Here is a 26797-nt window from a genome sequence, read left to right on the forward strand (position 1 = left end):
AGCATGTCCCAAATTGTACATCTCCTCCCTCTCTTCTTCCCACTCTTATATTTAACAGGGACCACTTTTCAGTTAAAATTCAAACATCCAAGAATAATTGTGTGTTAATTACAGAGTTCAACCACTAGTACTAGAACAACAACAACAACAACAAATACTAAAAAGGATAAAGTATTACATTGTACATCAATGTCATTGTACATCAAGAGTCAGGTCAAGAGCTGATCAAGTCATTGTTTCTTATAGTGTCCAATTCACTTCCACAGGTTTCCCCTTTGGTGCTCAGTTAGTTGTCACCGATCAGGGAAAATAAATGACATTTGTCTCTTTGGGACTGGATTAATTCACTCAGCATGATGTTTTCCAGATTCCTCCATCTCAAATGACTGGGTTTCATTGTTTCTTACTGTTGTATAGTATTCTATGGAGTACATGTCCCATAATTTCTTTATGCAGTCTACTGTTCATGGGCATTTGGGTTGGTTCCAGGTCTTAGCTATTGTGAATTGAGCTGCAATAAACATTAATGTGCAGATGGCTTTTTTGTTTGCCAAATTAACTTCCACTTTCACTACGACCTTGTCTAAATATGATCAGAGCCGGTGAACTCAAAAGGCTTCCATAGCCTTGGCAACTCATGACAAGAGCCTAGGGTGATTACTACGACATAAACAAGAATGTCAATTTGTTAAGTCAACAATAGGAGTCACTGTACACTTACTCCTCATGTTGGATCTCTGTCCTTAATGTGCTGTACATTGTGATTTTTTTCGTGTTTTTTTTTAAATTAAACATTTATTTAATGAATATAAATTTCCAAAGTACAGCTTATGGGTTACAATGGCTTCCCCCTCCCAAAACTTCCTTCCCACCCACAACCCTCCCCTTTCCCGCTCCCTCTCCCCTTCCAATCACATCATGATTCATTTTCAATTCTCTTTATATACAGAAGATCAGTTTAGTATATATTAGGTAACGATCATAGTGAAGAAAAAGAAAAAAAAGAAAAAAAATACTGTTGGAGTACCAGTTATAGTATTAAATAAGAGTGTTCAGCACATTAAAGACAGAGATCCTACATAATATTTTTTTAAAAAAATATTAATTAATTTTCTATGCCATTTCCAATTTAACACCAGGGTTTTTTTTTTCATTTTCAATTATCTTCATATACAGAAGATCGATTCAGTATATAATTAGTAAAGATCACATCAGTTTGTACCCACGCAGAAACACAAAGTGTAAAAATACTGTTTCAGTACTAGTTATAGCATCACTGCACATTAGATAACACATTAAGGACAGATCCCACATGGAATGTAAGTACACAGTGACTTCTGTTGCTGACTTAACAATTTGACACTCCTGTTCATGGCGTCAGTAACCTCCCTAGGCTCTAGTCATGAGTTGCCAGGGTTATGGAAGCCTTTAGAGTTCTCTGTCTTTGATCTCATTCCGATAGGGTCATAGTCAAAGTGGAAGTTCTCTCCTCCCTTCAGAGAAAGGTACCTCCTTCTTTGATGGCCCCGTTCTTTCCACTGGGATCTCACTCACAGAGATCTTTCATTTAGGTCTTCTTCTTTTTTTTCTTTTCCATGGTATCTTGGCTTTCCATGCCTACAATACTCTCATGGGCTCTTCAGTCAGATCCGAAAGCTTTAAGGGCTGATTCTGAGTCCAGAGTGTTGTTTAGGACGCCTGCAATTCTATGAGTCTGCTGTGTATCCCATTTCCCATGTTGGCTCTTTCTCTCCCTTTTTGATTCTATCAGTTAGTATTAGCAGACACTTGTCTTGTTTGTGTGATCCCTTTGACTCTTAGACCTATCAGAGCCATCGGTTGTGAACTGAAATTAATCACTTGGACTAGTGAGATGGCATTGATACATGCCACCTTGATGGGATTGTATTGGAATCCCCTGGCACATTTCTAACTCCATCATTTGCGGCAAGTCAGATTGTGCATGTCCCAAATTGTACATCTCCCTCTCTTTTTCCACTCTTAAATTTAACAGGGATCACTTTTCAGTTAAAATTTAAACACCTAAGAATAATTGTGTGTTAATTATAGAGTTCAACCACTAGTACTAGAACAACAACAACAACAACAAATACTAAAAAGGATAAAGTATTACATTGTACATCTAGAGCCAGGACAAGAGCTGATCAGGTCATTGTTTCTTATAGTGTCCATTTCACTTCCACAGGTTTCCCCTTTGGTGCTCAGTTGTCGCCGATCAGGGAAAACAAATGAAATTTGTCTCTTTGGCACTGGCTTAATTCACTCAGCATGATGAATTAAAAATGAATCTTGATGTGAATGGAAGGGGAGAGGGAGGGGGAAAGGGGAGGGTTGCAGGTGGGAAAGCCATTGTAATCCTTAAGCTGTACTTTGGAAATTTATATTTATTAAATAAAAGTTAAAAAAGAAAAAAACGCTTGTTCCCCCACCAGCAAGTGTCCAGCATCCTTATAGATGAAATGTAATTACTTCAAATGTATTTACTATGAATATATGCTTTTCAATCTTCTGAATATAAACTTTACCATTGATGTTATCTATAACCTAAATATTTGGCAAATTTGATCAATAAAGCAATCATAGACTTGTTCTGCCTCCAGACATCATATTCTAAAATCAATCTTGCTTTATCCTCAATTTTTAAAAATCTTCCAAGTTTAAAAAACATTTCACACACAAGCACTTTCGCACATTTTTTATGAAACAAGGCCATATTTCAAAACATGGATCCTGTGTCAAATCACCATTCTAAACTGCTTTAAGTTCCATGTTTTCTGAAATAATAGCATTGAGATCACTAAGTGGAATCTAATGAAAAACATTTCTTATATTCTAAATTTGTTTCAAGGTTATAAGAATCACAGAAATAGTTTGGAGAGATCTCTATTTTATTATCACTGCAGCTTATTGCATACACTTGAAAGATGAGTTAAGAAAACTGAAAAAAAAATTGGGTTTTCAGTGAGCTGTCAGTCCTGAATACACATATCTAGCACTGATGCTTATGATCTCTGCTGGATTTTTATCAACTTTGTACATGGTCCAAACTTAATACCTGGTGGGCATGTATTTGGGGGAAAAAGAAGCAAACTTGTCAGCTTTAAACTGACAGCAAGAGCTACAAGTAACCAAGCACTGAAAAATAAAGCCCTTCATGAGATAATTAATTGCATTTAAGCAAAATGATTAAGAGCAAGAAACATTTCAATTAATGCTATTAATTGGCCATTCAAATAAGTAAATCTAAGAATTAAACAGACTTCAGTAGCATATAGATAAAATGGAATTTCATGCATGAGGAAAAGAGTGAATAAAAATAAACATTGTAAGTATTCTGACAATTTCAACTTCTGAATGAAATGCTCATTTTCAAGGCAAACATAACTGAATGAAAATGCTTCTGTTAGTATTTGTATACTATTCCAGAAAATTACAGAAAGAGCTTATGAAAATCCCTTTGGTGAATAGATTAGAGATGCTTCCAAACGCTAAAATGACTAACAAGTCAGATGGTGTTCAACTACTTCAGAGGGTATTGAAAACAGAGATGCTTGTCTCATGGGTTCCATCCCTAGTAGAAGTGAAATCCCATGTTGGGACACAGCAAGACTTTCCTGAAGGACTAGGGAAGGTGAGTGTGATCATGGACACAGTTTGCTTCAGAGGAATCTGAGGCCATACCAAATTCTTCTAGAGCCCTTGGAACCTCATTCACACCTCCTCCATGTGCCACAGCTGAGGCACCACTGAATCGCAGCCTGAGTCTGACCATTGCTGCCTCAGGGCATCGCTGTGTTGTTGCTCTGAATTCCATGGTATGACCCTTCTCCCCAATGCTGCCGCTCTCTGTAGGTGGCTGTGGAAGAACTACCAATATGTGCTGGCCTTCCGCTTTGCCATCCAGGAGATCAATAAGGACCCCCAGCTACTCCCCAACCTGACCCTCAGTTTCCAACTCTACAATTCTGTTACCAGTGGTCAGTTCACCCTGAGGAGCACTCTGCACTGGCTGACTGGAAAGCATCATCTCATCCCTAACTACACCTGCCAGACACAAGGCAAGACGGTTGCCATCATTGCTGGAACCATGTCAGCATTTTCAGCTGAAATTGGAATGATATTGGAGCTGTACAAAACCCCACAGGTAAATGTGTTGTGAATTCTGGTGAGAAATTCTACCATCTCCCACCAGACCTGTCCAATTTGAAGCAAGGCTCATGTGGAAGCCAACTGCACATATAGAACCACGATTTGAAACAGATACTGAGGAATTCCTTAGATTGTGAGAAAGATCACTGTCTAGGCCCAGTGTATCCATCCCCACCTGCTGAAAAAGTTGACTGCTGACTATTGACAGGAAATACCCACAGCGTAGTGATATCTTAGGTTGACTCAATGTTAGACATGGGTGTATCAAGGCCTGGGCCCAGACTTTCCATTTGGAACCCACTGAGGTCCATGGCAGTCCCAAAGATCATCAAGGAGTATTTGGGGCTGAGTTACACTTAGAAGAGATTTTACTCTCTCCCTATGCCTAATCCTGACTTCCTCATATTCAGCAGATTCATTCACAGGACTCCCAGTTCACTTCCATGTGCAACTAAGATTTAGATCTTAGTGTGTGTTTGACAGAATAAGAAACAAATATAGGCAGACAGTGCACACCTATTCATGGTATAGTCACAAAATAGCCACCATAGTGCTGGTGCTCACTGGCCATGGTAAAAGCACTCAATCCAAATCTTCCAAGGAGGTGTCAGGAACCCAATCATATAACCAATCAAACTGCTTACCAGGGCCTGTATTTACATTTCCAGGATTCTTAATGGAGACCAACTGCAAACAGGTAGCAATCTGCACACATTACCACCAAGCTCAGACTGAAATAGCTTAGGAGGATTGTGGTCTGAAAAGCAATTTTACCTAAACTCAGAGATGGTAGGTGAATATATTTTTCAAGGCAATTTAGGATATGCTGTGAAAACAAATGAAATTCAAAGTATCAGGAGATCAACCCACACAAAATATTTGTCCCAGAGGAAACACCTAACACCAGTTGCAGTGGGAGCTGTTCTCCACATGCCTCATGAGGTGAGAGGTGGGAAAGACCAATGTTCTGGTGATTCTGAATCCAAAATACATACCTTCTTCTCCCTACAAATATACTGAAGAACATGAGTATCTTACACATTATCTTTCATGCTATGAATGAAGATTTACATTGCTTCTCCTAAAAGCAACAGGCATAAAGTAAAGTTACACTGCTCCCCAATGATAGAATTTACTTATGCCTACATGGAATATTTCTTCAGAGGACTTTTTTTTCACTTCCTAAGACAGATAACTCAAAACCCACAAAAGTCAAATCATGCTGGTTTTCTTTCCATTCAGATCACATATGGCCCTTTTGATCCCATGCTAAGTGAGAGAGGCAAGTTTCCATCACTCTATCAGATGGCCAACAGTGACAGCTCTTTGGCCTGTGGAATGCACTCCCTGCTGCTACATTTTGGCTGGATTTGGATGGTGATCTTTGTATCTAATGACATAAAAGGAGAGCACTTCCTTCGGGAAATTCAAGCTGAGATGGTAAAGAAAGGTGTCTGCTTGGCCAATATAATAAAGCTCCCAGACACTAAGTCAAGATATGAAGAAACTGAAATATCCTTCCTAGAAGGGCTTCGAATTTCATCTGCAAATGTGTATATTCTATATGGTGATGTGAGGAGCCTCTATACCATGGAATTTCTTAGCAAATACTATTTAACCCTGGGGAAGGTATGGATCATGGCTGCAAAGTGGGAAATAGTTGTGAAAGAGACAGACCACATGCTGCACTCCTTCCATGGAGGCTTCTCATTTTCACAGCACAAGGGGGAAATCCCTGGCCTCAACCATTTTGTCAAGACAGTGGACCCTTCCCACTACCCAGAAGATTTCTTCCTCAGTCAACTATGGCTTCATGCTTTTCACTGCTTACCTCCTGGGTCACTTTGTGGAACAGTTGGAGTCTGCCCACCAAATGCTTCCTTTGAGTTTTTCCCAGGGCACATTGATATGCTGACCATATCTGACTCCAGCTATTTCATCTACAATGCTGTGTATGCAGTGGCCCATGCCCTCCATAAGATGCCTTCAGAGCAAATAGAAAAGGGAACTCCAGGGGATGCAGCTCAACCTAGGATTCTTCCATGGCAGGTAAACATCTCCTAGAACAGGACATGCATGAACACCTGTTCGATTCCTCAGGTATTTTTATTGCAGTACCACATGACCATATTTTAATGTTGAGATTGCCATGATCAGGTATAATGGAAAGTGGGTTCTTTCACACCACACTGGGCATAGATACATCTGTAATTGTTAGCTGTGTGTGGAGGATTTGTTATCTGCTATGGAACATTTTTAAAAATATTTTCTGCTTCCGATAGGGTCATAGTCAAAGTGGAAGTTCTCTCCTCCCTTCAGAGAAAGGTACCTGCTTCTTTAATGGCCCCGTTCTTTCCACTGGGATCTAACAGAGATCTTTCATTTAGGTCTTCTTCTTTTTTTTCTTTTCCATGGTATCTTTGCTTTCCATGCCTACAATACTCTCATGGGCTCTTTAGCCAGATCTGAATGCCTTAAGGGCTGATTCTGAGGCCAGAGTGTTGTTTAGGACATCTGCCATTCTATGAGTCTTCCATTTTGACTATGACCCTATCGGAATAAGATCAAAGTCAGCGAACTCTAAAGGCTTCTATAGCCCTGCAACCCATGACTAGAGCCTAGGGAGATTACTGACGCCATGAACAGGAGTGTCAAATTGTTAAGTCAGCAACAGGAGTCACTGTGTACTTACATCCCATGTGGGATCTGTCCTTAATATGTTGTCTAATGTGCAGTGATGCTATAACTAGTACTGAAACAGTATTTTTACACTTTGTGTCTCTGTGTGGGCACAAACTGATGAGATCTTTACTAATTATATACTGAATCGATCTTCTGTATATAAAGAGAATTGGAAATGAAAAAAAATCCTGGTGTCAAATTGGAAATGGCATAGAAAATTAATTAATTTTTAAAAAATATTATGTAGGATCTCTGTCTTTAATGTGCTGTACACTGTTATTTGATGCTATAACTAGTACTCCAACAGTATTTTTTTTCACTTTGTGTTGCTATGTGGGGGAAAACTGTTGAAATCTTTACCTAATATAGACTAAACTGATCTTCTGTATATAAAGAGAATTGAAAATGAATCTTGATGCGAATGGAAGGGGAGAGGGAGCAGGAAAGGGGAGGGTTGCGGGTGGGAGGGAAGTTTTGGGAGGGGGGAAGCCATTGTAACCCATAAGCTGTACTTTGGAAATTTATATTCATTAAATAAAAGTTTAATAAATGAAAAAAATGCAAAAAAAGAAAAATAAATCACATTTGCTTATTTAAAAAAAATTTTCTGCTATGCAACATATTAAAAATCATTTTAAAATGGTATATATGCTAAGAAATGCACATAAGTCTAGAGATAAATGAGTTTTTGGTCACCTTATCACACTCATAACCAACACCCAAATGAAGAACATAGCATTACTAGTACTTCAAGCATCCTAAGTAGACACCACTCAATTTTATTTTTAGTCTGTGAAAGAGGAACATATTGTCAGTAATATGATTTGATTTAGGGAAGCACTATTTATAATTACATAGGAAATGATCTAAAGTCCACACAATTTTATACTCATATACTAACTAACACAAATGAGAGGAAACATAATATTTTTGTAGCTCTGGCTTATATAATTTACTGTGATGACCTCCACTTTTAAAGGTCAAGATTTCATTCTTAATCATGGCTGTGTAATATTCATATATATGATATAATGATATTATATATATATATATATATATAAGTATCTCACCAATTCCTTCTCCCAGTCATTAGTTGGTGGACATCTAGATGATTCTACACCTTAGGTATCGTGCATTGAGCTTCTATAGAATTGGGAGTGCAGGAGACTCACTCTTGTGCTGATTTCAACTCATTTGGATACATTCCCAGGTGTGAGACAACTAGGCCATGTTGTAGAACCAATATTGGTTTTCTGAGGAGTTCCTCTATTGTCTTTCATTATGTTTCTACTGGCTTACAATCCTTCCCATCAACATTGTATTAGGGTACCTTTTTTCCTGATCCTCAACAGAATTTGCTGTTTTTCAAATTTTGGATAATATTCATTCAAAGTGGGATGAAGTGAAATGCCACCTTAGTTTTTATTGGTACTTCCTTGATGATTAGTGATCCTGAACATCTTTTCATGTTTCTCTTGGCCACTAGTATTTCATCCTATGAAAAATGCCTGTTCATATCCTTAGTTCATGTCTTAACTAGATTGTTGGTTATGTTATTGTTAACTTTCTTGAACTCCTTATACATCTGGAGATTAACACTGTATTGGATCCATGTTTTGCAAATATTTTCTCCCATTTCGTAAGTAGTGTCTTCACTTAGATGAGTATGTCTTTTGCTGATGAGAAGTTACTTAGCTTAATGTATATTCTTGCCTTTATTGCCTTTACTTCTGGGATCTTATCCAAAAAATTCTTGCCAGGGAAATGACTTGCAGTGTTTCTCCAATGTTTTCCTCTTGTAATTTGATGGTTTCAGGTTTTAGGTTTAGATCCTTGATAAACTATGAGTTCATATTTGTATAGGGTGTAGGGTAGCAGTCTGATTTAAAATCTCTGCATGTGGAAATCCAAATGTCTGCATTTGTTGAAGAGACTTTTTCTAGGGAGTGAGTTTAGCTCCATGTAACATTTTCAGTTCAGACTCTATAATGACAAATCATAGAATAATGTTCCTCACAGTATGGTGCAATATTTAAAATATCTTAACACAGCTCATTGCAAAGACTGGGAAGAAAAAATGATCAAAAGTACTCTTTTTGTTGGAATGTATGTAAGGCTAGGAAATGTGGACTCTGGACATATCCCATAGCAGCTATGTATCCTATAATAATATCCCCTACAGCTGTGTGCTGCAGTCCATGCCCTCTGTGAGACATTACTGGGGCAAATAGCATTGGGGTGCACAGTTTATCATAAAATGACTCTGAAACAGGAAAATATCCTGATCAAATTATTTGAGTATATCAAATAAATTGAATGTCTCACAGAAGATAAATATATATTCTATATTATACATATATGTAAATTAAATTGACTTTAGCATGTTTACTTCACAATGTAATTTCTGGGATTACATCCAATATTAAGTAACATACTATTTGTGATTTGATAGACTCACATTTTAAAAGTAAGTGTATTGGCCAAGAAGGCTTACAAATATAAGATTATAGAATATTTATGAAGTTCATGGTTAAATTAGTGAAGACACAATGATAGTCCTTTAAAAAATTGGCTGTCGAGAGGAGCGGCAAGATGGCAGAATAGGAAGGGAGCACATTGATAGTTCGTCAAGACACACGTTAATATAAGTGGAGATACTGCAGGGTCAAGGAAGAATAGGGGAAGAAACAGCAGAGGAAACTCTTCCGGAACTAGTGATTCACAGTGGACCTGCGTGGAGGGCGTGGGAGCCCAAGTTCGGGACACCAGCGGCAGACTCAACGCACCAGCGCTGGAACGCGAGGTGAGCCGAACCTCCATACCCCGAGACGCCAGCGGGCAAGCGGAAAGAGGAGGCTAGAGGGAACGAGGCTTGAAACTCCGTGGGGAAAAGTTCACCAGGCTAACTAGAAGAGAGAGAGGAAAAAAAAAGTGACCGATATGGACACGAGTTTCTCTCTCTCCGCTCACCTCTCAAAGGCGAGCAAGACAAAGAGCAGGCGCCATTTTGGACATACGTCATAAGCAGGGCGACCTCAGGTCTGCACCGGCCCTGAGCCTAGCAGAAAACCTGACTCTGGGGGGAGGGGTGAAATAACAGGAGATTAGGATCTAACTTGGCAACCCAGTGGGAGACTGCAGGAGAATTGGAGCCCACACTGAGGGCAGCACAGATTCCCTGTGTGGTCCTTGGGAAAGAGCTTCTAATCTCTGGCTCCTGTGGGTATATCATTTGCCTGCTAACTACCTCCAAGTACGTTCAGCTGTGTGGAATTACTTCCCTTTTGAATCAAAAAAAAAAAAAAAAGAAAGAGAGATTTACCACGCCTAACCTGGGAGTGTCATCTTTGACACACCCTCAGCCCTGAGGAACCAAACACAGCTCTCAGTCCACACTCATCTCAAGCCTCTAAGGCTCCACCGAAAGCAGACAGTCCACTTAATATAGAGCCATAGTGTAACAAGAAAAAACACCACAGTGAAGAAACCAAATATCTCCAACATGCCAAACAACAAATGCAAAAATCGAGGTAACAAGAACAAGGAAGACACTATGAGGCCCCCAAATGAAAAAGACACCCCAATGCAAGATTATGAAGATGATGAGATCGAAGAAATGCAAGAAGCAGATCTCAAAAAATTGATAAGAACATTAAGAAGTTCTCAAAAACAAATTCTTGAACTACAGAAATCCTTCATGGACAAGATAGAAAATCTCTCTCGTGAAAGTGAAATATTAAGGAGGAATCAAAATGATATGAAACAATTAGTGGAACAAGAAACTCTGATAGTGACGAGAAATCATAATGAAATGAAGAATTCAATAGATCAAATGACAAACACATTAGAGAGCCTTAAAAACAGAATGGGCGAAGCAGAAGAGAGAATATCGGACTTAGAAGACAGAGAACAGGAAAGGAAACAGGCAAACCAAAGAAAAGAAGAAGAAATCAGAAATCTAAAAAATATTGTCGGGAATCTACAGGATACTATTAAAAAACCCAACATTCGGGTTCTAGGAGTTCCTGAAGGCATGGAGAGGGAGAAAGGATTAGAAGGCATTTTCAGTGAGATACTAGCAGAAAATTTCCCAGGTTTGGAGAAGGACAGAGGCATCTTAGTACAGGAAGCTTATAGAACCCCTAATAAACATGACCAAAAGAGATCCTCACCACGGCACGTCGTAATCAAACTCACCACAGTGAAACACAAAGAAAAGATCCTAAAATGTGCAAGAGAGAAACGTCAGATTACTCTTAGAGGATCTCCAATTAGACTCACAGCAGACTTCTCATCAGAAACCCTACAAGCTAGAAGGGAATGGCGAGACATAGCCCAGGTACTAAGAGAGAAAAACTGCCAGCCCAGAATATTATATCCTGCAAAGCTCTCATTTGTGAATGAAGGTGAAATTAAGACTTTTCATAGCAAACAGAAACTGAAAGAATTTGTTGCCACTCATCCTGCCCTGAAAAAGATGCTTAAAGATGTGTTACACACAGAAACACAACAACATGGTCACCAATATGAAAGAAGGTAAAGGAAGGAAACCTCACAGCAAAAGATCACAGGAAGCTCAATTTCTCTTTGACATAGAATTAAACTCTGATGCTCTGTTAAAGCAATGTGTTAAAGTAATCTATTATGTTCTCTTGATGTCTGTTAAATTCTAATTGTTCAAAAACAGCTGAATTTTTATTAAGAGCTATGGGTTATGTAAATATGTGCTTATTTTCAAAGATTTGAATAATCACCTTGTAACAAGATCAAATTTGGTCTATGAGTTTATAATTTTAAACATGGCAACTTAAAGTCTTTTGTCATCCACAGTTATATATGATGTGCTGCTCATAAAACTAAAGCATTGTTGGTTCTGTGTGTAACTGTCCTCCTATAGGTTCCTATGGACTTTTTCCAGCCACTTTTATTGTACTCAGTACTTTGGGATGGCTCTGTAAACAGATGAAGCCAATAATGTATTAACAGTACCAACTGAGAGAAAGTATGGTTAACTGAGGTTACTAAAAAAGCAATTCAAATCAATTGGCAATCTACAAAAAGAGTTAAAGATTTTAAAAGCTATTATTAAAAATGCTATATTGGTCTATTATGCTATGTTATATGTGTGTACATATTGTATGTCCACATGGGGAAATTTTATAAAGAGTTTTATTTTAAATGGCTTATAGATAAGATTGTCCATAAATTGAAGCTGCTAAAATCAATCAAAGATACATTTTAATTTGTGTGACCTGAATCTCTGTATCATATGTTTTAAACGTGTTGGTAGAAAGAAACTAAAAACATTTTAGATGGTTGTGCTTAAGTTTACTGGCTAAACAAACTACACCATGTTAGATATTTAAGAGGTGTTTTCAAATACATGATTCTTAAAATTTATAGAAGGCATTGGACCTTCTGGTAAATGTTTTCTTAAGTTGTTATCTAATGGTTGAAATGGTTTGCTAAGTATTCATGTGATATTGCTATTGTCAGCAAGCGATCTAGGACTTGCTCCCTCATTTCTCTATTCTAAGCCCAACTTGTTCTTTCATTTCTCTATTCTCTTCAAGGTAGGAAACTCATTCTATTATGAAGGAATCTGTAGGACGCACAATTTAATCTTTAGACCTTATAAAAGAGATGGCTAAAATTTTTCTGTAATAGCATAGCCAAAATAAGAATTTAAATAATAATCTCATAGCTAGATTCACTTCGCCATCAGCAAAGTATACAGTAAGTAGAAAAAACCTCCCTTTCAGACCAAAGGGAAAGAAAGTTTTAAAGTGAGAATATAATTTTCCTCATGGGCATTGTCTACCTTAGAAAAACTACTACAGAACATGCCTGTGACTATAGACTTGTAGTTCAGGCCACCGAAGATTAGAGATGGGACACGGGCACTCCCTTGACTTGCATCCTCTGGTCTACTTTAACACAAACCAGGAGGAAAAGAAAGCTAGGCATCAGAAGCAATGGGTGGCAGGCCTATTAATGGCTGATCTGTACAGTGATCTGCCCTCAAGGAGACCCAACAGGCCAGTCCACTGCAGTGGCTTTCAATGTGGTAAGCCTGGGCTTCAGCAGAAGTCAGCTTGTGAAGAGCCCTGGCAGCTCTGCCAAGAGTTGGATCACTGGAAATGGACCTGCCTGGAGTCGAAGGATGCCCAGGTCAGAGCCACAGATCTTACTGGCTCTAAGCTGAAAAGCCCTTCACTCAGCCCAACTTCCAAAGTGACCACTGCAGCTGAGGGGATGGTCAAGTAGGGTCAGCAACATTGCAGGCAGAACTGTAAATTTCTTGTTAGAGATGCCACCTGCCTTTACCTGGCCAGCTCTCCTCCCAGCCCAGCCAAGTCATGAAAGTCAACAGAGTGCCTTCCCCTAGGAGGTTCACACCTCCCTTAGGATATACCCCATGTGAAGAGATAGATAGGTCTGGGCCTCTTAACTTACAAGGCCTAAAGCCCACCAGATTATTATCAAGCCCCTTCTATCAGGTTCTATTTGCCTCTCAATCAGAAAACTTAATTGTAGCTTAGACAGTACCTTTCTTAGCTCCTCTAATAATGACTCTGTCCTTTGTTCTAGACCCTGTCTAGCGTACTTGGGCCTCATTCCTTTGTAATCATAACCTCTACTCTGCCACCAATGGCTCTACTCCCAACCTGTGTGTGCTGATGGTCCTCTTCCCCACTTAATGCTGTATAATTGTTCAAACCTGGTAAATGCCACTCTTAGGATCATTGGTTACTATCCTCACTCTGTCTTTTATGACCTTGTCTAAATATGATCAGAGTCGGCAAACTTGGAAGGCTTCCATAGCCTTGGCAACTCATGACGACAGCCTAGGATGGTTACTGGCGCCATAAACTAGAGTGTCAATTTGTTGGGTCAACAACAGGAGCCACTGTGCACTTGCTCCTCATGTGGGATCTCTGTCCTTAATGTGCTGTACATTGTGATTTGATGCTATAACTAGTATTCAAATAGTATGTTTCACTTTGTGTTTCTATGTGGGTGCAAACTGTTGAAACCTTTATACTAAATTGATCTTCTGTATATAAAGAGAATTGAAAATGAATCTTGATGCAAATGGAAGGGGAGAGGGAGCGGGAGAGGGGAGGGTTGCGGGTGGGAGGGAAGTTATGGGAGGGGGAAGCCACTGTAATCCATAAGCTGTACACTGGAAATTTATATTCATTAAATAAAAGTTTTAAAAAAAAGAAATAATGTAATTTAGCAACTCTGATTACAAGCGGCTGAATAATAAAGTATATTAAATTTAAAAATAATAATAATAAATAAATAAATAAAAAATTGGCTGTCCCACAACAGGTGTCAGGAGACTCTGAAAGTCAAGAGTTAATACACACTGTTCAGATACTAACTGCCATCAGGGTATTGTTTTATATATATATATATATATATATATATATATATATATAGCAAATAAAAATTTACAAAGTACAACTTTTGCATTGTTGTGGCTTTATCCCCCATAACCTCTCTCCCACCCATAACCACCCCATCTCCCACTCCCTCTGCCATCCCAGTCTTCATCAAGATTCATTTTCATTATCTTTATATACAAGATACTAAGGTGATCAACTTAGTACTAAGTTGATACTTACTAAGGTGATACTAAGGTGATCAACTTAGTATATACTAAGTAAAGATTTCAACAGACTGCACCCACACAACCGCACAAGATATAGAGTACTCTTTGACTAGTAGTTTTACTGTTAATTCTCATAGTACAACACTTTAAGGACAGAGATCCTACATGGAGAGCAGGTGCACAGTGACTCCCATTGTTGAGTTAACAATTGACACTCTTATCTATAACGTCAGTAATCACCCGAGGCTCTTGCCATGAGCTTTCAAGGCTATGGAAGCCTCCTGAGTTCACCAACTCTGATCTTACTTAGTCAAGGCCATATCACAAGTGGGGGTCCATTCCTCCCTTCAGAGAAAGCTGCCTCCTTCCTTGATGGCCCATTCTTTCTGCTGGGATCTCATTCACCGAGATGTTTCATTCAGGTTGTTTTTGCCACAGTGCCTTGGCTTTCCATGCCTGTGAGACTCTCATGGGCCTTTTAGCCAGATCTGAATGCCCCAAGGGTTGATTCTGAGTCTGGAGTGCTGTTCAGGGCATTTGCCATTCTATGAGTCTGCTGTGTATCCTGCTTCCCCCGTAGGATCGTTGTCTCCCTTTTAATTCTATCCTTCATTATTTGCATACACTGGTCTTATTTGTGCAATCTCTTTGAAACTTAGCCTTTTTGATCAATTATGTACTTCAAATGATCACTTTAACAAGTGAGATGGAATGGGTACATGCCACCTTGATGGGATTGAATTGGAATCCCCTGGCATATTTCTAACTCTACCATTGGAGGTAAGTTGAGTGTGCATGTGCCAAACTGTATATCTCCTCAATCTCTTACTCCCACTCTTATATTTAGCAGAGATCACTTTTCAGTTAATTTTAAATGCCTAAGAATGATTGTGTATTAACTAAGGAGTTCGAACAATGGTATTAAGTAGAACAAACAAAAATACTAAAAGGAATAAAATAGTAAGTTGTTCCTCAACAGTCAAGACAAGAGATGATCTGGTCATTGTTTCTCATAGTGTCCATTTCACTTCAACAGGTTTCCTTTTAGGTGCTCAGTTAGTTGTCACCAATCAAGGAGAACATATGCTATTTGTCCCTTTGGGACTGGCTTAATTCACTCAGAATAATGTTTTCCAGATTCCTCCATTTTGTTGCAAATGTCCAGATTTCATTTATTAAACGGCTGTACAGTATTCTACAGAGTACATACCCATAATTTCTTTATCCAGTCATCTGTTGATGGGCATTTATGTTGATTACATGTCTTAACTATTGTGAATTGAGCTGCAATAAACATTGAGGTGCACACAGCTCTTTTTTTCCGGTTTAATTTCCTTTGGATAAATTCCAAAGAGTGCGAAGGCTGGGTCCTGTGGTAGTGCTATATTCAGGTTTCTGAGGACTCTCCAAACTGTCTTCCATAGTGGCTTTACCAGTTTGCATTCCCACCAACAGTGGATTAGTGTCCCTTTTTCCCCACATCCTCTCCAGCATCGTTGTTAGTTGATTTCTGTATGTAAGCCATTCTAACTAGGGTGAGGCGAAACCTCATTGTGGTTTTGATTTGCATTTCCCTGATGGCTAAAGATCCTGAGCATTTTTTCATGTGTCTGTTGGCCATTTGGATTTCCTCTTTTGAAAAATGGCTGTTAAGGTCCTTGACCCATCTTTATATTGGGTTGGTTGTTTTGTTGTTGTGGAGTTTCTTGATCATTTTATAGATTCTAGTTGTTAATTCTTTACCAGTCGTGTAGTTTTCAAATAATTTCTCCCATCATGTTGGTTGCCTCTTCACTTTCCTGACTATTTCTTTTGCTGTAAAGAAACTTCTCAATTTGAGGTAATCCCATTTGGCTATTTTAGCTTTGACTACCTGTGCCACTGGGGTTTTCTCCAGGAATTCTTTGCCTGTTCCATTGTCTTGAAGGGTTTCCCCTATGCTCTCAATTAATTTCATGGTGTCACGGCATATATCTAGATCTTGGATCCATGTTAAGTGGATTTTTGTATATGGTGTTAGATAGGGGTCTTGCGTCATACTTCGACATGTGGACATCCAGTTTTCACAGCACCATTTGTTGAAGAGGCTGTCCCTGTTCCAGGGGTTGGTTTTAGCTCCTTTGTCGAATATGAGTTGGCTGTAGATGTTTGGATTGATTTCCAGTGTTTCTATTCTATTCCATTGGTTTGTCCATCAGTTTTTGAACAAGTACCAGGCTGTTTTGATAATAACTGCCTTGTAGTATGTCTTGAAGTCTGACTCCGGCTTTGTTTTTATTGTAAAGAATTGCTTTAACTATTCATGGTCTCCTGTTTCTCCATATGCATTTCAGCATCATTTTTCTGGGTCTATGAAGAATGACTTTGGTATTTTGATTGGTATTGCATTGAATCTGTAAATTGCTTTTGGGAGAATGAACATTTTGATGATATTGTTTCTTCAAATACGTGAACATGGCAGATTCTTCCCTTTGTTTGTTTGTTTGTTTGTTTTTGTTTTTTATTTTTTTTCCTTTTTATTTTTTTTAACTTTTATTTAATGAATGTAAATTTCCAGTGTACAGCTTATGGATTACAATGGCTTCCCCCTCCCATAACTTCCCTCCCACCCACAACCCTCCCCACTCCCGCTCCCTCTCCCCTTCCATTTGCATCAAGATTCATTTTCAATTCTCTTTATATACAGAAGATCAATTTAGTATAAAGCTTTCAACAGTTTGCACCCACATAGAAACACAAAGTGAAACATACTGTTTGAGTACTAGTTATAGCATTAAATCAAAATGGACAGCACATTAAGGACAGAGATCCCACATGAGGAGCAAGTGCACAGTGGCTCCTGTTGTTGACCCAACAAATTGACACTCTAGTTTATGGCGCCAGTAACCATCCTAGGCTGTCGTCATGAGTTGCCAAGGCTATGGAAGCCTTCCAAGTTTGCCGACTCTGATCATATTTAGACCAGGTCATAAAAGACAGAGTGAGGATAGTAACCAATGATCCTAAGAGTGGCATTTACCAGGTTTGAACAATTATACAGCATTAAGTGGGGAAGAGGACCATCAGTACACACAGGTTGGGAGTAGAGCCATTGGTGGCAGAGTAGAGGTTATGATTACGAAGGAATGAGGCCCAAGTACGCTAGACAGGGTCTAGAACAAAGGACAGAGTCATTATTAGAGGAGCTAAGAAAGGTACTGTCTAAGCTACAATTAAGTTTTCTGATTGAGAGGCAAATAGAACCTGATAGAAGGGGCTTGATAATAATCTGGTGGGCTTTAGGCCTTGTAAGTTAAGAGGCCCAGACCTATCTATCTCTTCACATGGGGTATATCCTAAGGGAGGTGTGAACCTCCTAGGGGAAGGCACTCTGTTGACTTTCATGACTTGGCTGGGCTGGGAGGAGAGCTGGCCAGGTAAAGGCAGGTGGTATCTCTAACAAGAAATTTACAGTTCTGCCTGCAATGTTGCTGACCCTACTTGACCATCCCCTCAGCTGCAGTGGTCACTTTGGAAGTTGGGCTGAGTGAAGGGCTTTTCAGCTTAGAGCCAATAAGATCTGTGGCTCTGACCTGGGCTGTTTCTTCTTCTGCTTCTTTCTTTAAGATTTTGTAGTTTTCATCATAGAGATCTTTGACATTTTTGGTTAAATTTATCCCAAGGTACTTCAATATTTTGTGGCTATTGTGATTGGGATTGATCTTAGAAGTTCTTCCTTGGCCACAGCATTGTCTGTGTATAAAAAGGCTGTTGATTTCTGAGCATTAACTTTGTATCCTGCTACTTTACCAAACTCTTCTATGAGATTCAATATTCTCTTAGAAAAATTTCTTGGATCCCCTATATATAGGATCATGTCATCTGCTCATAGGGATAGTTTGACTTCCTCTTTTCACATTTGTATTCCTTTAATTTCTTTTTCTTGCCTAATGTCTCTGGCTAAACCTTCTAGGACTACATTGAATAGCAATAGTGAGAGTGGGCATCCCTGTCTGATGTCAGTTTCAATGGAAATGCCTCCAACTGTTCCCCATTCAATATGTTGCTGGCCATGAGTTTATCATAAATTGCCTTAGTTGTGTCGAGGAATGTTCCTTCTAACCCCAATCTGCTTAAAGTTTCATCATGAAATGGTGTTGTTTTGTCAAATGCTTTCTCTGCTGCTATTGAGATAATCCTATGATTTCAGTCTGTCAACTTGTTAATGTGATTGATTTTCAAACACTGAACCATCCCTGCATACCAGGGATAAATCCCACTTGGTTCGTGTGAATGATCTTTCTGATGTGTAGTTGGATTCGGTTTGCAAGGATTTTGTTGAGTATTTTTGCATCTATGTTCATCAGGGAGATAGGTCTATAGTTTTCTTTCTCTGCTGTGTCTTTCCAGGGCTTAGGAATTAAGAAAATATTGGTGGCCAGCGCCATGGCTTACTAGGCTAATCTTCTGCCTGCGGCACTGGTTCTAGTCCCGGTTGGGGTGCTGGTTCTGCCTGGTAGCTACTCTTCCAGTCCAGCTCTCTGCTGTGGACCAGAAAGGCAGTGGAGGATGGCCCAAGTGCTTGGGCCCTGAACCCACACAGGAGACCAGGAGGAAGCACCAGGCTCCTGGCTTCAGATTGAAGCAGCATGCCGGCTGCAGCGGCCATTTGGGGGGTGAACCAATAGAAGGAAGACTTTCTCTCTGTCTCTCTCTCTCTCTGTGTGTGTGTCTAACTCCCCTGTCAAAAAGAAAAGATGATATTGGCTTCATAGAAAGAATTTGGGAGGATTCCCTCCCTTTCAATTGTTTTGAATAACTTGAGAAAAACTGGGGTTAGTTGTTCTTTAAAAGTCTGGTAGAATTCAGCGGTGAAGCCATCCAGTCCTGGGCCTTTTTCATTAGTGCATTTGTTGCTGATTCAGTTTCTTTCATGGTTATGGGTCTGTTTAGGTTTTCTATATCTTCATGGCTCAGTTTAGGAAGGTTGTAAGGGTCCAGGAATCTCTCCATTTCTTCCAGGTTCCCCAATTTGTTAGCTTACGTCTCTTTGTAATGGTTTCCAATGATTCTTTTTATTTCTGTTGTGTGTGTTGGTACATTTCCATTACCATCATTAAGTTTACAGATTTGGGTCTTCCCTCTCCTTTTATGGTAGGTTGGGCCAATGATGTGTCTATTTTGTTTATTTTTTCAAAGAACAAGCTCTTAGTTTTGTTGATCTTTTGTATTGTTTTTTGTTTGTTTGTTTCAATTCTGTTTATTTATTCTCTAATCTATAGTATTTATTTTCTGCTGCTGAGTTTGGGTTGGATTTGCTGCTGTTTTTCTATATCCTTGAGGTGCATTGAGAGGTCATTTGTTTGGTTCCTGTCCAGTTTCTTGATGTAGGCACCAGTTGCTATAAGCTTTCCTCCTAGGACTTCTTTTACTGTATCCCACAAGTTTTGATAGGTTGTAATTTCATTTTCATTTGTTTCTAGAAATCCTTTGATTTCTCTTTTGATTTTTTCTATGGCCCACTGTTCATTCAGAATCATGTTGTTCATTCTCCATGTGTTTGCATATGGTGTAGAGATTCTCGAGTTGTTGATTTAGTTTCACTGTACTATGGTCTGAGAAGATGAATGGTATAGTTTCATTTTTTTTATTTTTTGAGGCTCCCTTTATGGCCTAGCATATGGTCAACCCTAGAGTACATTCCATGTACTGGGTAGAAATATGTGAACTCTGTGGCTGTGTGGTAGAAGGCTCTGAACATATCTACTAGGTCTACTTGGTCTATAGCACCAATTAGCTCTGTTGTTTACTTGTTGGTTTACTGTCTGGTTGATCTGTCCATTGGTGAGAGTGGCATGTTGAATTCCCCTGTTACTATTGTATTTGAATCTATATCTCCCTTTAAGTCCTTTAGTAATTCTTTCAAGTAGCCAGGTACCCTATAATTAGGTGCATATACACTTATAATAGTAATGTCTTCATGTGGATTGATCCTTTAATCATTATATAATGCCCTTCTCTCTTTTAATAGTTTTTGTGTTAAAGTCTATTTTGTCTGATATTAGGATGGCCACCCCAGCTCTTTTTTGATTTCTGTTAGCTTGGAGTATCTTTTTCCATCCTTTCACTTACAGTCTGCAGGCATCTTTGCTGATAAGGTGTGTTTCCTGAAGGCAGCACATAGATAGATTCTCTTTTTTAATTCAATCAGCTAGTCTGTCTCTCTTGGTTGCAGAGTTGAGGCCATTTACATTCACTGTGACTATTATTAAATGCTGTCTTTTTCCAGTCATGTTTCCTTAAATAAGCTGTTTATGTATTTTGAGATTTGTTTGTAGTTTAGTTGGCTCATTTTCTACATTCACCTTTTTTGTACTGAAGTTCTTGTTTCTGTATTTCTGTGTGCAGCAAGTCTTTGAGCTAGTGTTGTAGGGTTGGACGTGAGAGTACAAATTCTTTCAGTTTCTGTTTGTTGTGGAAGATCTTTATTTCCCCTACATTCATATATGATAGCTTTTCTGGGTATAGTATTCTAGGTTGGCATTGTTTGTCTTTAAAACTTGGACTATATCATGCCATTATCTCTTTGCCTGTAGTGTTTGCGATAAGTCTGGGGTGAGTCTGATTAAATTATCCCTGAATGTGATTTGTCGTTTCTCTCTGGAACAATTTAGGATTTGTTCTTTGTGTTTCACTGAGCTGAGTGTTGCCCCAATGTGTTGTGGTGAATTTCTCTTCTGGTCTAATTTGTTGGGGCCCCTGAGTATTTGTTGAATTTGGTTGTTTCTATCAATTTGCCTCTGTTGCAAGTTTTCTGACATTATTTCATTGAAAATGTTATACAAATAGAATTACACATAAACAGTATAAACATTTTTACAAGTTTGGATTTGCCAGCAGCAGCCAGGGATGTCAGGTTCCAGGAACTTTGTTATGAAAAATTATGCTTGGATTTCTATTTTATTTAACAGAATTCAACTGATATTTCATTTAATATTGTTAAACTATAAAAAAATTATTTGAAAATCAAAGTTACTGTGAGAGGGGGAGAGACAGAAAGAGAAAAGGAGACAGATCTTGCATCTGCTGATTCACTCCACAATGGCTGCAAGGACCAGGACTGGGAACACTCTAAGCCAGGATGCAGGAGTTTAACTGGGTCTCCCATGTAAGCGTAGGGGCCCAAGCACTTGGACCATCATCTAATGCTTTCCCAGGTACATTGGCAGAAACCTGAACCAGCAGTAGAACAACTGTAATTTAACCAGCACTCACAGGGATGCTGGGCACTGAAGACAGCAGCTTCACCTGCTGCACCACAAGACCAGCCCAAATTTTGTTAAAGTAAAAAAATTTTGATAGGAAAAGGATAGATTTCATATATTTCATAGATGCAATTCTAAGAAGATATCCATTCTTCCTTCCCTCCCTCTCTCATTCTCCCCCCCCTTCCTTTCTTTTTAATTTTTGCAAAAATATCATTTCAATTTCCTTTATAATCACAGGTGTAATGCCACAGTAATCATAATGATTCATAAATGAAAAGTAGAAAGACCATGTTCCACAGGAACTTACACAAGATGATAAGCAAAAATGAAATCTAAGATATCAGTTTCATTTTGATACATGGTTTGGTTTTTCTTTACATTTATAGTAACTACTACACATCACAGAAAACAAATGGTATTTTCTGGTTGGAACTGGCTTATTTCAGTAAACATAAGCATAAAGGTCTTCAGTTGCACTCATTTTTTGTCAAAGAGAAGATTTCATTCTATTTGGGAGGGGGTATATTTTGAAAAGTGCACATGTTTGCATTCACCTGTGGAACCATCACAATAATGAAGATATTGCATATATAAAGCCATGTTGTTCACATTTGGAAAACTAAGATGAGCTTTCCTAAACCTCTAACCAATCTTTCATAGTCAGCCACCCTGTGGGACACATCCTGTGATTTCTCTGGATTCAAATGATCCCCATCATTTTAGCGGGGGTGGGGGGTAGAATTCCCTGCATTTGAACACATGATATGATGATCATCCAGACAAAAGTCAGCCTCCACCAAATAGAAACCCTGAGGATAGACAGGAGGCAAAAGAAGGATTTCTCAGTCATATGCACCTCCCAACTCTAATCTGAATGTTCTCCCTCTTTCCAATTGTGCCGCCCCTCCAGCTTCATCCACTCCTGAGGAAAATCCAATTTACCAACAGTGTTGGGGAGGATGTTTCCTTCCATGAAACAAGACACCGTATGGCACACTATGATATCCACAACATTGTGAATTTTCCTGCTGGATTTCGTTTGCTGATTAAAATTGGGGAGTTCTCCTCTGAGAGTGCACATGACCAAGGCTTGGTCCTCAATGAAGAGATGATAGAATGGCCTATAGCATTCAAGAAGGTGTGGATCCATGGAAAATTGGATACATACAGAGTGTCTGAGAGGAGATTAAGTGTGAGATTTTAAATAAGCATTCAATTCTCAATTATCATCTTGGCTTCAAAAGATATGGTGTCCCCAACACATATATGAGTCAATGTGTATTAGAAGTGTACATCTGTATCAGTTATTGTTGTTTTTACTTTGGAAATAATTATGCATTCAGATATTGAGTGACTAAAATGAGCAATGTTAATGAATAGAGATAGAGATCAGTATATAGACATCAAATTACAAAATACATGTGTACAGAAATTCTAAATTTTTTCAATTTTTTATTTATATAAGGTGAAAAAAATTTCATTTCATGTATTATATATATATACAGATTTAGAAGAACAGTGATATCTTAAACAAATATGATGAGAGTCACATATTTTAATGCAGCATGAACACAAGTAGATTATAAGTTGATTTATCCATCGCCTATTTGTAGAAACCATTCTCATTTTCATTGTCATTGTGGTTGCCAATAAGTTCAGTTTCTCTTCTGCATAGCATCTCACAGCTGTGATCAAATGTTTTATCATCATTCTAATGTTGAAATCCCCCAGGGAATTTTGTGGTTCATTTGTACAACTATCATGCTTTATGCCCAAAGTGCATTCTTAGTTTCTTGAAATTGATACTCTCCCTGCATCTGGAAGTCCAGAAGAGGATTAGATACACAATCCATGTTTTTATAACATTTGTTCATCATTTCTCTGTGGCCTTGTCTCTTTCTGAATACTCAGTCTCAAATATACACATTACAGAAAAATAATCTGAATGTTAAAGATTTCAGAGGAAGAAATGTAGTAGAAAGAAAAAAAGGCCTAGAAGAATAGATCTGGTGATGAACAAAATTACAGCAATCAGGTACCCTCATAATGTTTGGTAGACAATTGACAAACCTGGAACGAGCATCATAGACTACAAATTGGATGTATGAAAAAATCAACAAGACACAGACTGGGGAAGACAGTGATGACCTTCAGCGTGATGGGGCAAATAGAGACATCTTATCACAGTGCCTAATGATGTGCAAAACAATGACCATCACTTCTCTTTCCCCCTCAGACTCCACAGTCTTTATGTAGCCAGAGGTGTGGTCCAGGATTCAGGAAAATGCCACAGGAAGGAAGAGCTGTCTGCTGCTACATTTGTGTTATTTGTCCAGAGAGAGACATTTCCAATCATACAGGTAGAAAACATATAACTCACTATGAAAACTCCACCATCTTAACTCTTTCTAGATAAAAAGGAAACCAAGAATATTTATAATAGGAAAAGAGTGTCCCATTGTTCTCCATGCACACTTTCACTCACTCTTTCCATACACTTGTTGTATGCTCACTCTCGCCATCTCATTATGTGTAAGCTGTAGTCTGGTGGTGCTCATCCTCTCTAGCTCAACACTGACACTGATTCTCTCCGACATCCTTCTTTTCCATCCAGTGCTGGATGAGACTGTCTCAATCTGAGATCTTCTAGTAGGCCTACTAATGTCTGAACAAAAAATATCAGATGAGTGTTTGTTAAGGCTCCCTAAGGATTTCTAGAAATCTTGAAATCAAAACTCTTTCATACACAACTGAGAAGCAGGGAGCTACTTCACAGGAATTGTGATGGGAATACTGTATTACTTTCTGTGCTGGGTCTTTTACGTAGTGCATGCTGTGTAGTACACATAATGAATGCCTCCTTTGTTCTTTTATTTTCTATACTAGAGTAAGAGAAAATAAGAGTGAAATACACAGACAAAACATCCTAATAACTATGCAACTACATAACACCTCCAGTCCATGAAGCTTGTATGATTACCAAGTTAAAACCTGAGTAGAACTTTACTACAAGTGTGGGCCAACTAATATCATTTCCTTTCTTTTAAAAACTATTTTTTTATTTCAAAGAGTTACAGAGGAGACAGAGAGAGACAGAGAGAGAGAGAGAGAGATTCCATCTACTTATTCATGCTCCAGACTTACCCAATTGACCAGGTTTGGCAAGGCAGAAGCCAGCAGCCAGGTTCATTTGGGTCTCCACATGGGGACCCAAGTACTTGGGCCATCTTCTTCTGCTTTTTCCAGGCCATTAGCAGGGAGCTGGATTGGAAATAGATTACTGGAACACAAAACAATGTCCATAAGGGATGCTGGCATTGCAGGTGGTGGCTTTACATATCATGCCACAACACTGAATCTGTTTTTGTTTATTAAATTGACATATGATTGAAAGAGACACATGTCCACAAACTGGCCTGTTCTTAATGACTTCTTTCATGCTGCTGCTGCAGCAGTGTATTACTTCAACAGAGACAATGTGGTGCCCATGTGGAGTTCACATGACTAAAATGATGAACAAGCCATTCTTTCCGTGAAATGAGTGGAAAGTTCTCTTTCAATACTGGGATGAAAATATCACTCCCATATAACCGTATAAAAACTAGTAGCAATAATTCTTTTCTATACAATCACAGTATCTCAGCATTTATGTGGAAAGAGTGATGAGTCCAGGAAATTAGAGTATTGAATGATGTATGGATGTCCCAGGAGTGATAGATATTTTAAGTAGGTCATCTCCATTTGAGTATAAAAAAAACCTAAACCTGGTAACGTCAGAAAAATGTTATAACCCATGTGAATACAAGGTTCTCCAGAGAAAAACACTAGGGACAGTAGTGAAGAAGGTTTGGAAGAATCTATGCCCATGTGAAATACAGGAAATTCATCATTTTTAGAAAATAAAACACTGAAAGAAATATCTCTGAGTGACAAAATGAGTCCCCAGAGCCCCATTTGCTAAGGAGATTGTTTCAATGAGTTTCCTACACCTAGAGACGAGCATTCTCTCTGGGTCAGGAGTGCAGAAATATCCTTTAGTGTGTCCTGGCATACATCAGAACAGGCTGGACTCACCATGACATTGCAAAGGTGACCATTTTCCTTAACAGGGAAAAAGGAGCAAATTGTGAAATGGAAACACTGAGTCTTCCTTTTCTCCACAGATGCAGAGCAGTGCATCCCGTGTGCAGATCACGAGTACCCAAACCAGGAGAGAAACCACTGCCTCCCCAAGCTGGTGACCTTCTTAGCCTTTGAGGATGCCCTGGGGATGGCTCTGGCCTGTGTAGCTCTGTGCTTCTCTGTCCTCAGAGCTGCGGTCCTCTGGGTCTTTGTGAAGCACCGAGACACTCCCATCGTCAAGGCCAATAACCGGACCCTCAGCTACATCCTGCTCATCGCCCTCCTCCTGTGCTTCCTCTGCTCCTTACTCTTCCTTGGCCGTCCCAACACAGCCACCTGCCTCCTCCAGCAAATAACATTTGGCCTTGTGTTCACAGTGGCTGTTTCCACCATGCTGGCCAAGACCATCACTGTGATTCTGGCCTTCAAAGCTCTGAAACCTGGAAGAACTACCAGGCGATTGCTGGTATCAGGAGCTTCTAACTCTGTCATTCCCATCTGCTCCTTGATCCAACTGGCTCTCTGTGGCATCTGGTTGGGAACTTCTCCTCCATTTATTGAGTTAGATACACACTCTGTGCCTGACCACATCATCCTGGTGTGCAATAAGGGCTCAGCCACTGCCTTCTACTGTGTCCTGGGCTACCTGGGCTCCTTGGCCCTGGCCAGCTTCACTGTGGCTTTCCTAGCCAGGAATCTCCCTGACACGTTCAATGAAGCCAAGTTCCTGACGTTCAGCATGCTGGTGTTCTGCAGTGTCTGGGTGACCTTCCTGCCTGTCTACCACAGCACCAAGGGGAAGGTCATGGTGACTGTGGAGGTCTTCTCCATCTTGGTCTCCAGTGCAGGGCTCCTGGGCTGCATCTTTGTTCCCAAGTGCTACATTATTCTCATAAAACCTGATAAAAATTCTTTGAAAGCTTTAAAGAACCAATGCAGTTCTAGGAGATCCTGA

General features: G+C 39.2%; 1 protein-coding gene across 1 annotated transcript; it reads left to right on the forward strand.

Annotated features, from left to right (window-relative positions):
- Positions 1 to 3838: 3838 nt before the first annotated feature.
- On the forward strand, positions 3839 to 26797 carry LOC133749973 (vomeronasal type-2 receptor 116-like). The gene is made up of 5 exons (XM_062179341.1): positions 3839 to 4165; positions 5413 to 6219; positions 22631 to 22858; positions 23957 to 24080; positions 25884 to 26797. Exons 1-5 carry the CDS (start codon positions 3839 to 3841, stop codon positions 26795 to 26797), a joined length of 2400 nt encoding a protein of 799 aa, XP_062035325.1.

Source organism: Lepus europaeus, chromosome 20 (assembly GCF_033115175.1).
Source record: "Lepus europaeus isolate LE1 chromosome 20, mLepTim1.pri, whole genome shotgun sequence".
NCBI classification, from domain to species: domain Eukaryota; kingdom Metazoa; phylum Chordata; class Mammalia; order Lagomorpha; family Leporidae; genus Lepus; species Lepus europaeus.

Coding starts and splice junctions, on each gene's coding strand:
- LOC133749973 (XM_062179341.1), top strand. CDS start 3,839: ATGACCCTTCTCCCCAATGCTGCCGCTCTCTGTAGGTGGCTGTGGAAG. Junction 22,859..23,956: donor GGCCTATAGCATTCAAGAAG/GTGTGGATCCAT, acceptor TTTCCCCCTCAG/ACTCCACAGTCTTTATGTAG. Junction 24,081..25,883: donor AGACATTTCCAATCATACAG/GTAGAAAACATA, acceptor TTTTCTCCACAG/ATGCAGAGCAGTGCATCCCG.